This window comes from Ricinus communis, chromosome 8 (genome assembly GCF_019578655.1).
Source record: "Ricinus communis isolate WT05 ecotype wild-type chromosome 8, ASM1957865v1, whole genome shotgun sequence".
Taxonomy (NCBI): domain Eukaryota; kingdom Viridiplantae; phylum Streptophyta; class Magnoliopsida; order Malpighiales; family Euphorbiaceae; genus Ricinus; species Ricinus communis.
Genome location: NC_063263.1, coordinates 3,626,248 through 3,641,844, shown reverse-complemented (window position 1 = coordinate 3,641,844; position 15,597 = coordinate 3,626,248). Strand labels below are relative to the sequence as shown.

The following is a 15,597-nucleotide window of genomic DNA, read 5'->3' as shown; positions in this document are numbered from 1 at the left end:
AGAGGATGGTTTTTGGATTCTATGGAATAATGTTGTTGATTTATCTTTAGTTTCCTTTTCGAATAATCATGTTTCCATACATGCAAAGTTTGTAATCCTGGGTTATGAATAGTTTTTCACAGGTATTTATGGATGGCCTGAAAATGATAAAAAATGAAAGACTTGGAATTTGATGAGAACTCTTAATGTCGGTATTGATAAACCATGGGTATGTATTGATGACTTCAATGAGATTTTATGGTCCTTTAATAAAAGGGGTAGGTTAAATAGTAGTGATATCAATACTATACAATTTAGAGTTATGGTTAATGCATGAGAGCTATCCAATTTGGGTTATAAAGGTTGTGGTTTTACATGGACTAATGGGAAACATGGTGGTAGAAATATTCTAGGAAGGTTAGATCGTGCGTTAACAAATGATTGTTAGAGTCTTTTTTTTCTTCGTGTTCGGGTTAATCATTTGGCAATGGTGAACTCATATCATAATCCAATTGTAGTGTCCTTTAATATTTTTCATAGTGCTATGGTAGGATATAGGGGTAGGAGTACACATAAGAAAATTCTCCATTTTAAGAAAATGTGGTAAGAGATGTGGTGGAAGTCATTAGTTCGAGCCTGATTATCCCTAAACCCAATGACGATGAGCTTTATCTAAAATTTTACTATGTCTATCTAGTTACTCGAAAATGTAAAATGGGCATGCCCAAGTACGTCTCCAAATCCTTAGTTACCTGAAATTCCAACATATTGCCCATTCTTTGCATGCTTTTGATTGAGACATTATTTGAAAAAAAAAAAAGACTTAAGCTTTAGCATTACTCACTTTCTATCCCGAGAAAAAAAATATCAAGTACTCCTTTCACTATCATAGCTTGATGAAGACTAGCTTATGAATATCAATAAATCATCAGCAAAATATATGAGTTATAAGAGGACCACATCTACCTAACTTCATAGGTTTCCATTAGTTTTTATCCACAACTCATTTGATACCATAAGCCAATCTTTCGATACAAAGTACAAAAATATGGGGGAGACAGGATCTCCCTGTCTCACCCTCCTAGAAGGAACAGATTCACTTGTTACCTCACTATTCCAAAGAACTTTCATGGAAGAGGACGAAAAGCATCGCATAATAACATTAACAAACCTTAGGCAGTCCAATATCCACTAAAGTATTATAAATAAATCCCCAATCAAGCCTATTATAAACCTCTTCGAGATCCACTTTGATTATCATAAAACCCTTCCATCTTTTCAATCGCCGCATCGAGTGCACAACCTCTTAAACCACCATGATGTTATCCGTGATATGGCTCCTATGCATAAAGCTAGTTTAAGTTGGACCAACAATTTGAGGCAAAAGCATCATCAACTTGTTCATTATTGTCTTTATAATTACTTCATACAAAACTGTACAAAGACTAATCGAACAAAACATGTTAGCTTAATTGGATTTTTTTAGGGATCAATACAATCAAAGTCTTATTTTCTTCTTAAAGAGTCGCCCCTCCCTCAAACACATATTTAACCAATCTATACACCAAGCTACCAACCAAGTCTTATTGACTCTGAAAGAACATAGCATGCAGGTTGTCCATACCCGGAGCCTTTAGATGACCCATGCTAAATAATGCATTACAAATATCAGCGTCACAATTTGGAGTTATGATGGCTTACATAAACTCTAATGGGATATGAGGAGACATACCTTGCAACAGGTAAATAGGAAGAGTCTCTGATTATTTCTTGTATAGCTTAGAGAAAAAAATAAATAGTTTTCTCCTTCATTCGGTTTTGATCGCTAATCCATTCCTCATCATCTGCCTATAACACCTTATTTTTATCCTTCCTTTTATGTAATAGTCTTCTTATGAAAATAAGAAATGTTCCGATCTCCCCAACTAATCCACTCCTTTCTAGCCTTCTGATACCACAAAAGCTCTTCCTGGCTCATAACCTCCTTAAGCTCCACCCGAAATCTTTCTTCTAGCCTTACAAGATTACTAGTTTTATGAAATTCAAAGGTCCTTTGTAAACCAACCAGTCTACCTAACAATCTTCTTTTCTTTAAAAATATATTTCCAACAACTTCATTGTTCCAAGTTCTAGCTTTACTAGTAAAATCCTCCACAGCATCCCTATACGAAGTATCTTGCTTTTAATTTTGCTTTACAAACTCAACAAAATTTGTGTTCATGAGCCAAGCCGCAATAAAATGAAAAGGTTTATAATTTTGTCCAGCAGCTTTTTCCATGCCAAACTTAACCATATAGGGCGATGATTTGAATCTTGGATAAAAAAATAACAGTTGTATTAGGGTATTTATAAAACCAGTTACCATTACAAATGGTTGATCAATTCTTCAATCATTTAACCTTTCGCCCATATGAACTTTGGTCCTTTAGACCCTAGATCATGAAAGCTATTGTTATTTACAAAGAATCTGAAATATTGATAAGTACTCAGTCGACACGTAGATCCGTCAATTTTTCTGACCTATAGAGTAAATCATTAAAGTCACCCCCAACCATCCAAGCCTCTCCTACATTCTTCGTAATGAAATCCAGCTCCTCCTAGAGAATAAGACGCCAACTAGGAATGAGACTCACATAAATTCAAGTAAAGAAAGATTGTTGGTTGTTAGATCAATAATATTTATATGAATATATAGATTATGAGTATGGAGAACGCTAATATTGACACAATCTCTCTACAAAACCCAAATATCACTAGGAAATCCTATCACTTCATGCCTATGAGAATTTGCAAAGCCATTACAATAATGAAACGGTCCACTTTAACACCACTAACTATGGTTCCAAAAGCACAAAAATATCTAATTTATAGTTTGCAGATACAATTAAGAAAGCACGCCTGAACCCTAGGGAGGCAACTCTTTGGCAATTCTATATAATAATATTTAAATCCATAAATAAAATATAAATGCAAGAGTGAACCGTTAATCTAATCATAATATTACTCAACATCATTAGACATTCCATCCAGATCATCATCTCCATATACATCTCTCTTAATTCTGGAATCAAATTCATCTTCTTCTCCCTTTTTTACATCAATTAAAGCCTCCACATCAGTAACATTATTCTCTATATTCTGTATGATCATCATATCATCTCCTAGGGCAGGTGGTTTATTAACTCTTATCCTACCATCAATAAAATTACTCTTTTTCCCCTTATCATGAGATACGTGTCGAGTAAGATTAGGAGTGATTGAAATGGGAGCATTTTTAAAAAAAGAAATAGTTGTGTGTTTAGCTGGGTCTAGGTAAGTTTTAGTTTTAGAGGTTGTAGTATTTCGACTTGGTGTAGGCAAATTATGAGTTAGACGTATGGTTTTATGAGGTTGCATGATGAACAATATAGATTAAGTACAATTTTAGTCAATGGTAGTAAGTGGCTCACGAGTATAAAGTGTATTGTTACGTCTATTACTGGTTCCAACTTGGGACTTGGTTTTGTTATAGGTGTTAACATATTTTAATGGATTTGGGTTGGCGGGCTTAGGACTCTTACCAAGTACTTGGGTGAGGCAGGCCTTTTAATGTATTTTCAACCAAATCCTCCATGTTCGCAAGAACTCCAAACCTTGAACCTCGTTTAATTCCATCCTTGGCCATACCTTTTTTCCTAGAAGTATCATCCCCTCTCTTGATAAACCTTGTTCTCTCTTGTCACGACCCGGTCCCGTGGGCTTATATGACCAGCACTAGAGAATGGGTAGGCTTAAGGCCACCAAAACCCGTAGTAAGCCTGATTAATCAACAATAAAAATATACATACATATACATACTATTAAACCAGTCTAACATATCATCCATAAATCTCCAACTGGATACTAGCAACATTTTATAACTTGTTACAAGCCAAATCCAAACATAATATGCCAGGTACACTGCTACAGAGAGTCTAGAATTTTAAATAGTTTAAAATACAAAAGTATGAATAAATTACAATAAGCCAAAGGAGAATGAAGTTGGGCTGTCAAGCGAAGGATGAAGGAGAATCTAACTGTCACCTGAAAAATTTAAAATTGAGACTTTCAGCCTCGAGAGTGAATTAAAATCATATAATCCTATAATGAATACAGTCTCATTAATAGAATATTTATTAAATCAGAATAACATACCATATTATATTAAAATATATGTCATATGCCATAATTCAGAAAAATACAATTTAAATATTTATGGGATGAGTGCCTCGACAGAACCCTAACCCCAATACTACTAGTCTTTCGGCTCTCTTATTTCAATAGGTCTGGCGCTCGGAGAGCGAAGCTCAACCAGGATCCTTAAATCCAGCCTGGTCACTTGATTCCCAGATAAGCTGGTGTCCAGATAGCACGCTCGACCAAGGACCTTCATCTGGTAATCAAGTTTTCACAGCCTAGAGAGTTATACTTAACCAGGGTAAAATCCAAAAATAACCTTTTATTACCTGTCTCTGATTAATTTTGGTGCGCACGTGGTCCTGATGCAACCCATCAGGTGGCATGTTCTACTGCCGCCTCATCCCGAAATTTCAATCATAGCAATTATAAATAGTATAAATTGTAAGAAAATATAAATTATTCAATAGCATATTAAGAATTAAGGTTGAATAGCCTCGAGTGTAGTAAACATGCAAATTATGTGTAATAATAATAATAAAATAACAATAAATATGATATCAAAAATAATGATAATAATAATATTAATGATATCGATAATAACGACGATAAATTTACTAATAATAATGCTAATAATATTCATAATAATTATCAATCAAATAAAATTACTCATAGTAACGATAATAATAATCATAATAATTATTAATCAATTAATATCGCATTTAATTTAGACATGACTAAGATACAACTGATTATATGACTTTAACTCATAGTTGGATGAATTATCTATTCATGAAAATACTCAGTTAATATGATATTCTTAATTTTTCTATGCCTAGACTTCTAGATTAGACTGCCTAAGAGATTCAGACTCGAAAATTCTACCGAAAATTCAGCAAAACCTCCTCTAAAATATGAATGTTTACCTCCTGTATAACAGGTCCAGAACCTGCTAGAAACACTTTAAATATTTCGTAATTAATTAATGGAAACCGGACCACCAAAACTGTATTATTTTTTTGACTCCGTAACACACCATAGATCACAATTAATTCCGTTATTAATATTTATTTCACAATCAACTCACACAAAAACTCTTTAGTAATTAAACTAAACAAACACAACTACTTCTACCACAAAACAGAATAATTATTAGTCATACTAATTAATTTAAAATATTTATATTTAAGTCATAATTAATTGAATCTAATTAAATTAAATTATTTATAATTAATCATTAATAGCAATAATATTTTCTAAAATTATAAAATAATTTTTAAGGTTCAAACAAAATTATACCGAGGCGAAAATTCAAAACTTTACGCGTCCGGAAAACACCTAGGTCTGAAAGCTGGCACCGAATTTCGAATCCGGAAGCCCCTACTAGAAGTTTGAGTTGCGGAAAGTCCGAAAATGTAAAAGATTTTGCCGGAAACTCAACGGAAGCCACCAGATCAAGGCTGGAAAGTTTCAGCTCCAATGAGGCTATACACTGCTGCCAGTGAAGGGAAAACGACAAGGGGGCTGCCTTGACGTTATCGACGGTGGGGAGCTTGTTTCCGGCTTCGGACATGCGATAGGTGGATGGCAAGTGGCTGGTCTAGCATTGGCAGCAAGGGAGGAGACTTCCCTTCCTCCTAAACATCGACGGTAGCAAGGAAGGAGGAGAAGATGGCATTGCCGGTGAGGAAGAGGAAAGGAGGAGAAGCAACAGCAGCAGAGAGAGGTGGCAGGCGCAGAAATAGGAGGCAATAGAGAGGGGGGGGGGGGAGAAGAATAAGAAGGAGAGGAAGGGGAGAAAAGAAGAAAGAAATTTTTTTTTCTCTTTTTTTAATTATTTAATATTTTTTTTTTGTATTACGTCCCACTCCTAGCAAAAATCATCCAGGAACCATATTATGATTTTGCTCATCTTTACCCTCTACAAGATGTACCACCATAGGCTCCACACCACCCTCTTCTGTATTAGTGGTTGTTTCTTGAGCAGTTTTTTCAAGACAATCAACCATGACATGTCCATATTTATTACAAGCAAATAGATTCTTGGCAAACTTTCGTATTCAATCTTCTAAATCTTTCCATCAAATTTGAACTGAGAAATTAGAGGCTTTTCTAAATCCATCTCTACTGCAATTTACGCAAACTTTCCTCTCTTAGCTGATTCAATATTATAATCTATACGAAATACTTTTCCAACCATTTTACCTAATAGCACGTAAAATTCGTTTATGATAATAGTGAAGAGGCATCCTTGTTAAATGAATCCAAGTCACAATCTATTAGATTCGGTCATCAGAACTATCAAAAGAGGGAGTCCATGATTGAACTATTAAGTAACGTCCAAGGATCGTGTAAGGGCCATCAGATAGAACTAATCCAGTAGCCACCTTTTAACAAAATGAACCAAGAAATAATCATTCTCTAGGTCAATTACTTTAAATACCCTATACTACTCTCCTCGTAATGCCTCCAACTTAGAACATAAAGATTTATACCTAATAGTTCTTCCTAATACCTTTACCATAATAGAACTCTATTACGGTTTCACAAGTAAAGTCTGGAATTTTTTGCGAAAAATCAATAGAAAGGATTTTACAATCTGTAATAATCTGAACATCATCAACTTCAATCTTAAAGTCCTTGAATCAGTTAAGAGATGAAATTTTATATGCTTTTAAGTGAAGTGGTTGAAAAAGTATTTCGTATAAATTATAATATTGAATCAGTTAAGAGAGGAAAATTTGCGTGAATTACAGTAGAGGTGGATTTATGAAAGCCTCTAATTTCTCAGTTCAAATTAGATAGGAAAATTTAAAAAATTGAATACGAAAGCTTGCCAAGAATCTATTTTGCTTCTGGTAGATATGGACATGTCATGGTTGATTGTCTTGAAAAAACTACTCAATAAACAACCGCTGATGTGTGGAGACTATGGTAGTACATCTTGCGGGAGGTAAAGATGAGCAAAATCATAATATAGTCACCGGATGATTTTTGCTAGGAGAGATGTAATAAAAAAATAAAAAAATAAAATAATAACTTAAAAATAATTAAATAATTAAAAAAAAGGGAAATTCTTTTTTTCTTCCTTTCGTCTTTTCCCCCTTCCTCTCCTTCTTCTTCTTCCTTTCTCTTCCCCTTCCCCCTCCCCCCCCCAAAAATCGCCTCCCATTCCACCTCTTCCTGCCGCTGTTGCTTCTCCTCCTTCCCCCTCCCTTACCGGCGACGCCATCTTCTCCTCTTTCCTTGCTACAGAACAGAAAGAGGGAAATAAGCTAGCAAAGATGATAGTGTCCGTCGCGGTCGTTGGGCATCAGGTGCGCAATCATTCTTCTTCAAATAAATCAAATATACTAAACCTGAAATCTGATCGTCAATTTTGTTTCTCTTGGGTCGGGGCCAATTGGAAATGTGTAGAACAATCCACTTTACATTCAGAGCTTCACAGAGGCCGATGATGCTCTTAAGCTCCATCAGATTGTTCACTGCTCCCTCGACGTTGTCGATGAGCGAGGTGTTTGTGGTTTCGATTTGTTATTATTTGTATGATTTAGGTTCATATTTGAGTTTGATAGATGATTATGGTTGTTATTTCTTGTGATTTGGATTTCAGTGAATAATCCCAAAAAATCAGGGCCCACTCTCAATGAGACATTCCTTGGATTGCTTTATCCTACAGAAAATTATAAAGTGTAAGCTTTTTTAAAAAAAAAAGAAACTATTTGAATCTTTATAATTGATGCAAGAATTCTATTCAATTGATTTGATTTCATTCTGTTTAGTCAATTCTTATATTTGGGAAAGTTCGTAATTGCTGGACTTCACTTCTCTACATGATTCTGCATGAATTCACTTTGAGTTTGAATTCTTGTACATTATTTATTCCAAACAATGCCAGTGTCATACAGTATGGGGGTAAGTCTGCATCTCCTGATATAAAGTACTGTTTTCAGGTATGGCTACTTGACTAACACAAAGGTGAAGTTCATCTTGGTCACAACAGATTTAGATGTCAGAGATGCAGATGTCAGAAATGTAAGTATTTATGTGTTGGCATGTTCATGTTTAATTGCTTTCGGGATCTTGCTTACTGTTCTTGTAAAATTACCATACTCATTATTAGTACTTGTTTATTCTTGATATGAATTAAAGCATCAAAATTGTAGCTGCTATGGATTTTTTTTTTTGTGGTTAATATTTCATTTCTAATTAATTTTATGGAATAGAATATTTGAATTAGTTATGCAAGATTGTTGGTATTCAACATGTTTTGAAGTGTAACCAACTGAAATTACAAATAAGCAGGCCTCTGCTCATTTCATGCACCAATTACTGATTGAGCTTAGGGGTGCAAATGAGCCGAGTTGAACCGAGTTTTTCAATGTTCAAGCTCGGCTTGCAGAAATTTGACTGAGCTCGAGCTACTCAAACTTGATAATATTTTATATTTTAGAGCTCGAGCTCGGCTCATTATAATTTTCATATGCTCAAGCTCGATTTGAGCTCGGTTCATAATTAGCTCGATGCTATATATAAACGAGCTGAACTCGAGCTCGGCTCATTATTAATTGAGTACTTATATAAACGAGTGAAGCTCGAGCTCGACTCGATTTCAAGCTCAATTTTAAACTCGATTTCAAGCTCGTTAAGCAAGCTCGATTTTACCAAATATGTATCTGTTAATTTTACAATTATAAATAAATTATACACAAAAGCAAAATATACATATAAATTCAGAAACTAAAATAATTAAATCAAATTCTTTATAAAAATAAAGAGTTCAACAAACTCCATGAATACAGCAAATAAAATTAGAATACAACATATGTCACAACAAGTGATATAATGCAGCCTACAATGATCTGAAACTTCTAAAAGCGCTAAAGATATTGCAATTCGCAAAAAGCGCTAAAAATAATAATCATTCATAATAGTTTTTACTTTATCTATAAATTTCATTTTAAGCATATTGCAAATATATTTACTCATACCTTACAAATGCATAGACTATAATCTTCAAATATCTTTAAACATTTAAATAATATATGCTTGTTCATTCAACATTGAAACTACGTAGTTTTATAGTAAGGCAACATAGTTTAGGTTGATCTAAGTTACCTATATCATACACCAAAACTACATTGTTTTTATACATAATTTTTATTTTATTGTTTTGCTTCAATTAATTTAGGACAAAAAATAAATTGATAAGACATTAATAATAATTAAATGTACATTAATCAAATGTCAACTTAATTAATAATATTATTAAACTAACACTTGATTAAGTAACAATAAAATTATTCAATTAGAGAATTTACAATTAAACCTAATTTGTTAGTATATATTGTTATTTTCATGTAATAAAAGTTGAATTTTTATGGTCTATTTATTTATTTATTCTTTTTCAATTAGAATATATTATTTATTTATTTATTGAGCTCCTTAACGAGTTAGCCCGCAAGCTCCTTAACGAGCTCCTTTACGAGCCAGCTCGCGAGCTCAGACGAGCTGAGCACTACTAAGCTTGAGCTCACAAAACGAGTTCGTTTGAACTCAGCTCGTTTATTCTGACGAATGAACTCGAACGAGTTTTTATCAAGCCAAGCTCCAAGTAGCTTGCGAGCGGCTTGGCTCATTTGCAGTCCTAATTGAGCTTATCTGGGTCAGTGTACTACAAATAAAAAATGGTAAAATAGTCAGTAAGACCATCTTGGTATAGATGCAGTTAAGTCACATTGCAGTGCTATGTGTAAATGTCATTGCATGTTTGTTTTCCCTTTCAAATATTCTGGTAGTGTCATGGAAAATATGATTTTGATTTGCACACAGCATGGTCATGAAGGTTAATTACTATTTGATAGGTGGTGGAAAATTGGTCCTTGCATAGATTACTATGGCTAGTTTTGCTGCCTGTTTGTCCTTATTGAGACGCCACATAAATTGTTCTTTGTCACGAGCACTAGATTTTTGTAAGTGATGTGGATTTTTCTCTCTTATTGATGAATGGCTTAGGGTGTCTTTACTTATAGAAAATTAGGTCAGTTTTAGAAAAAATTTCAAATGAAAACAGAAAATAGAATTTTATGTTTATTTGTGTACTTTTCTTAAATGAAAATAGAATACAATTTTTCATGTTTTCTAAATTATAATTAAACTTTGGAAAACAAACTTTAACATGTTTTCTATGTTTTTCTTTTTATAAGAACTCACTTGTTTTCAAATGAAAACAATGAATTTTCACTTCATTTATTTAATGTTTACCTTTTAAACTTAAATATTACCCAAATAGAAATAAAAAGTTTTCTATGTTATAGCAACTAAACATGTTTTACAAATTTATGCAAATTTTCTATGAAAATGAGAAGTTTTTATTTTCCTTAAAAATTAGAAAACGAAAATAGGAAAAGATTTTCTACAAGTAAACATGCCCTTAGATTCTCTCATCTAGGTCTGCAAGTTCCCTTTGTTCTGATAAGCAAAAGTAGTAAAAGAGAGAGGAGAGAGCTCTTTCAATCTTCATAAATGATTCTGCTTATCTAGTTTATTATGGATCAAAAATTGGCCTTTCTTGCATTTAAGTGAGTCAATGGTTGATGCCTGCCTTTTGTTGGAACATTCTTGAAAATTGAACATGAAAGGGTGTCACAGTGCATGAAGCTTTTTGCATTGTGATATGGAAGGGTTAGATATACATATGAAAGTTCATCCAATGGGTTACCTCCATGATCTTCATGTGACATTGGAGAAACCGTACCATTGCACCAAGTTTCATCTATATACGAACACAATAGATAAAGGTTTTATTTGTGAAATAGGTTTTCCTGCTCCGTATTTAATTATAGAATCATGTCACTACCACTTGTTATTTTGGGTGTGATTAGAGCATCTTGTCAATGCGAAAATATTTGAACTGCAAGAACTAGTTAATTGAGGTTGCTTCTGCCAATTGAACCAAGTATAGGCATCTCTGACATCTCCTTGATTACAAAATTTTGTGTAGCATCATCCACACTCATTCAGTTCAAAAGTTACCATTGACATGATGACTTGGATATGTTGATATATTGATTGAAATGATTTTTTTCCTGACTTGTGTTTAATCTTTCTGTTGTGGTATTATAGTTCTTTCGGAGGTTCCATGCTGCATATGTTGATGCAGTTTCCAACCCGTTTCATGTACCCGGCAAAAAGATCACATCAAAAACTTTTGCGGAGAGGGTAAGCAATATTGTCAAGTCATTTGGATTGAGCTCAGCTGGCTGAATGTTGCCATTGCAAATCTAAACCTGTTAGCTTTCCTTAGGTGGATGTCAAGTTTCTCTTTCCATTACTTAAAATCTCATTTTCAGTTTTCTCCGTACATGGTGACATTGTATCATTTTAACACTTGCGGTCTATAAGTTGTACCAAAGACAAAACAAGAGATACATTGGTTCCAAATAGATATGGTTCTTTTATTCGGTGTGCATGTAATTATTTTGACTTTATTCATTTATGCAGATCTAGATTGTACCTCTAGAAACCAAAGCAGTTGGATTTTTAGTCAATTAAATTTGTTATCTGAAGTTTTACCATGCTGGCTTAGCTCTAGAGGCATCGCCTATTGACCCCAAAGTTGCTGGAATGAGATTCTTCAGCTTTCCAAGTGTATCAGAAAATGGGATTGATGTGATTATTTTGACAAGTTGCAGAGTAAGTGATTATTTCGAGAAAATATATAGAAGAGGCATGAATAGATCATGCAATGTGGAGAAAGCGCTTTTTAAACACATAGATGCCAACTCTCAACATAGCTTCGTTGCTTGTCTGGCCAAAGCAACAATTTAAGCCTTAAGGTAAGCATTTTGCAGCAAGAGACATCCATAACATATTGCAGCAAACCAAATACGCAAGAACAGAGATAATCCAAATGGGAGCAACCCCACAATATAATAAAAAATAGTTGAACAGAGGTTGCTTGGATATGGGACAGAATCCTCAACTAGAACATGAAAAATTGATGCTAAACAAAATAAGTTGAAACAATCTTGCTGGGGAGTTTTTAGAGAAAGTCACACAACTTGACAAGAGGGGATTCAATGGTGAAAATAGTTGATTTCTTGCAGATGCTAACTTAAAACTCATCATCATCCTCCTCGGCTATGTGCTTTGCAAGCTCCTGCTCTTGCTGCTGTCTCTCTCTTCTCTTCTCAGCACTTTCTTTCTCTTTGTGGGAATTTGGTGGAAACCTTAGTGCCCGCACTGCCTCATTATGCATATTGAGGCAGAAAGCAATCCTTGAGTTGAATGCAATTTGAGGCTCGTTTGTGGAGTAGATATCCCCTGTTTCCTTAGATACCATCCACCCATTTGCATGGTCCAGTGTCGCATCAATTGCACCATCTCGTATTGCCTTGGCTACGATACTCTCAGCATCGGCAACGGGGTTTGCAGAGTCCAATCTCAACTTCTTGGCCACATCAGCCAGTGAGATACGAGAATAAGAAATACTAATATTGCGAAGTCCAGTCCTTATGACATTGTGCCGCAGTCTAACAATTAAATTGTGAGTCCTGTCTGCACTAAAGATGGTTGAGAACTTCTCTGCAACAGATTTAAAGAGCTCCAAGTCCCCTATTCGAACAGCCTGAAAACACATAGATTTAGATGTTGAAGGTTCTCATTCCTGGCCTAAGAGAGTTAAAAAGCTACATGTTATCAGCAAGAAAAAATTATAAATATATAAGTAATAGCGATTCCTTTATAGCCCAGTTCCATAGAGCATAGTGATTGCCATAAAAAATCAAGATAAACAAACTTTTGTTCCAATATTTGTGTTAATTTAGCTTAGATAACTCATAAACCTTAAATTTATAAATTTTTAAACCTGGCTCCCACAGGATAAAGTAGATAAAAGAATTATCAATAAGGCTAGACTCACATTTGTCAACTCAAAGTATGGCCTCAAGGCTTTCTCCATGCCTTTCTGCATGAAAACAGTCCTCTCAGGGATTTCTCCTAGCAGTAGTCTGACAATAATTGCCCACTTGTTGCACTGAACTCGAAAACCGAGTGCTGCAACAGGGGATTTCCGAGCAGCTTGTAGGAGGGATTCCTTTGCGTCAGTGTACTCCAACTGAATTGTCCGAATCTTTCCCAAGTAAAAGAGGTACCGACAGAACTGCAGAAAAGAAAATTTAAATATCAGAATATGCAGTTTATGACTAATAACTTTCAAAATGTCAACATGTAAAATAATGTTTTTTCTGCAAAATATTGGATACTAGTAGTATCTACCTATATATCTATTATGAAATTCATCATGTTGAAATTCATGTGTTTCTATTACACCATCTCCCATATTATTCAATATTTTTACCAGTTAACATCATGATACAGACCAGAATACTAATTTATCCAAAAGATATTACAATCAAAATATAGTTAAGACCCTAAAAGAAAAAAATGCCAATGAAGCACCATCTGGGAGGAATATGACCTTGCATATCACAGTCATGCAAGCTCAAGAGGGAATGCTTCTATTTCATTTATCAAGAAGTGTCATTTGAGTCTATTGAATGTTAATTTTGGAGCCAATAGACTAGAAGTTGATTGAAACATTTGTATCATCACTATGGAACTTGGATTTCAAATGTAAAGACACCGCACACGAGCAAAATGAAATGAACATGGGCAACATGCATAACCCCATGTGGACAGGTAGACATTATTTCTGAATTGAAAAACTAAAGACTTGCCTGCTGGTTGGAGTGGGCTTCAAATCGAGGAGCTTTTGACCTCAGCTTCTCTGCTTGGTCATATAAATTGTAGTGGAGGTAATTGCGAAGCAGCAGGTTTAGAAGTGTTTCCTGTATAACATTCTCCAAGTTTAAGACCCATCAACAAAGCCACAAAATGTTCCTCCTAAAACAGAAAAATTTACCTGGCCAAGCTCATCATGGCGCAAAGTTGCAATCCGGTGAAGAGCAAGGAGGTTACTGTTAATAAACCAAAAGTGCAAGTTAGATAACAAAGTAAATCCGACAATCACTATCCAATCAACAAAACAGACAATAATATTAAATAAAGAAAAGTAATGAACAAGTAACATACATGACTTACCCTCTAATTTCAGCAAGATCACCGGTGAGTTCATAGCTAAGAGAGTAATAAAAGTAGAGCCTGGATGCAAGAACATCAACAGTCCTCCGATTCAAGTTCTTTAACCGAGCAATGCATGCTGTTGAACATGCTTTGGCCTATAAGATATTAGTTATTAGTGTCGTTAATGAAACAATTCAAAATATCATTGATTTGATTACTTGATTCGGCACCAGCAAGTTTACCTCATTGTATTTCTTCTGATCAATAAGATAAATCAGCACCAACAAATAGCAATACATCTCCAGTTCTGGTAACGGGTGTTTAGCAGGAGCTTGAGTGACAGATGTAGCTGTATCAACCTCCATTTCATGATCATCCTCCTGTGACCAATTTCATTTTAAATTACATTATCATTGACATTTATTCATGTGCAAAAACATTACAACTTTAGGAAAAGAATGCAACAAAACTCAAATGGCGTTATATCCAAAAGACAGGAATAACCTTGGGGAGAAAAGAGGACAACCGAGTATAAGGGTCGGATCCAGGGGTAAGAATGGAATTGAGAAAAGCAGAGAGAAGTTGAGCTTTGAGCTTTCTCCTTAAAGCCATGGTAAGGCGAACAGCGCGCACAATCCGGCGGACTTCACGGGCATAAGCACCGGTCTCAATGAGTGAAGCAATCTCTTTCAAATCTACAAAAACAAAGAAAAAAAAAACAAAAACACAGATGATATGGTATTTACCAATCTGAAAAATTTAGCAATAAAGATAAAGAAATTAAAAGAGACCCAGTTATAGACTTACGCTGGAGAGTGGAAGGAGACGAAGAAGTGGTGGAATTGGAAGGAGCCGCAGCGGCAGCTGGAACCTCTTTCATCTCTACGTCTTGGGTCATACTGGAAATGTTACAGAAGAAGAAGAAGAAGAAGAAGAAGCGGAAGAAGAGAATACAAGTATCTTGAATGTTAATGTTAAAATTGGGGGTTTTAAGAGAAAAGATTGACAACTGAATGGGAGAAAAAAGAGAGTGACCTTTGAATTGGGCGAGAGAGAGAGAGATTGTTAATTGATCTGTGAATTTGGGAAGAGAGAGAGAGAGAGGGGGGGAGCTACTTTTCTTTTTCTTCAAGTCTAGCACAAGGGATTTCAAGAGGAGAAAGAGAAATATTTCCAAACGGTGTCGCTTTAGTGTATTGTATTTTAAGAGTATATAAAATTGATATTATACATCCAAAATTTTATTTTTTCAATACTATTTTATATAAATATAATTAATATTTTACCTTCTTTTTAACTAAATAATAATTTATAATTCTAAAAAAACATAGTTATATAAAAAATAATTAAGATTGTATATAATATTTCAAATGATAC

The 15,597-nt window shown here is 34.5% G+C and overlaps 2 protein-coding genes across 2 annotated transcripts; one reads left to right on the top strand and one right to left on the bottom strand.

The window, feature by feature from the left end:
* Positions 1-7,260: 7,260 nt before the first annotated feature.
* LOC8283672 (trafficking protein particle complex subunit 2-like protein) lies at positions 7,261-11,594 on the top strand. Its single transcript, XM_048377983.1, has 5 exons — positions 7,261-7,451; positions 7,552-7,648; positions 7,748-7,826; positions 8,088-8,169; positions 11,260-11,594. Exons 1-5 carry the CDS (start codon positions 7,419-7,421, stop codon positions 11,398-11,400), a joined length of 432 nt encoding a protein of 143 aa, XP_048233940.1. The 5' UTR covers positions 7,261-7,418; the 3' UTR covers positions 11,401-11,594.
* A 444-nt stretch (positions 11,595-12,038) lies between these two features.
* Positions 12,039-15,355, bottom strand: LOC8283671 (probable 26S proteasome non-ATPase regulatory subunit 3). The gene is made up of 8 exons (XM_002521229.4): positions 15,028-15,355; positions 14,725-14,915; positions 14,463-14,600; positions 14,239-14,375; positions 14,060-14,114; positions 13,875-13,985; positions 13,058-13,297; positions 12,039-12,763 (listed from the first exon to the last, which is right to left on the bottom strand). The coding sequence occupies exons 1-8, from the start codon at positions 15,116-15,118 to the stop codon at positions 12,251-12,253; spliced, it is 1,476 nt and encodes a 491-aa protein (XP_002521275.1). The 5' UTR covers positions 15,119-15,355; the 3' UTR covers positions 12,039-12,250.
* Positions 15,356-15,597: the final 242 nt, after the last annotated feature.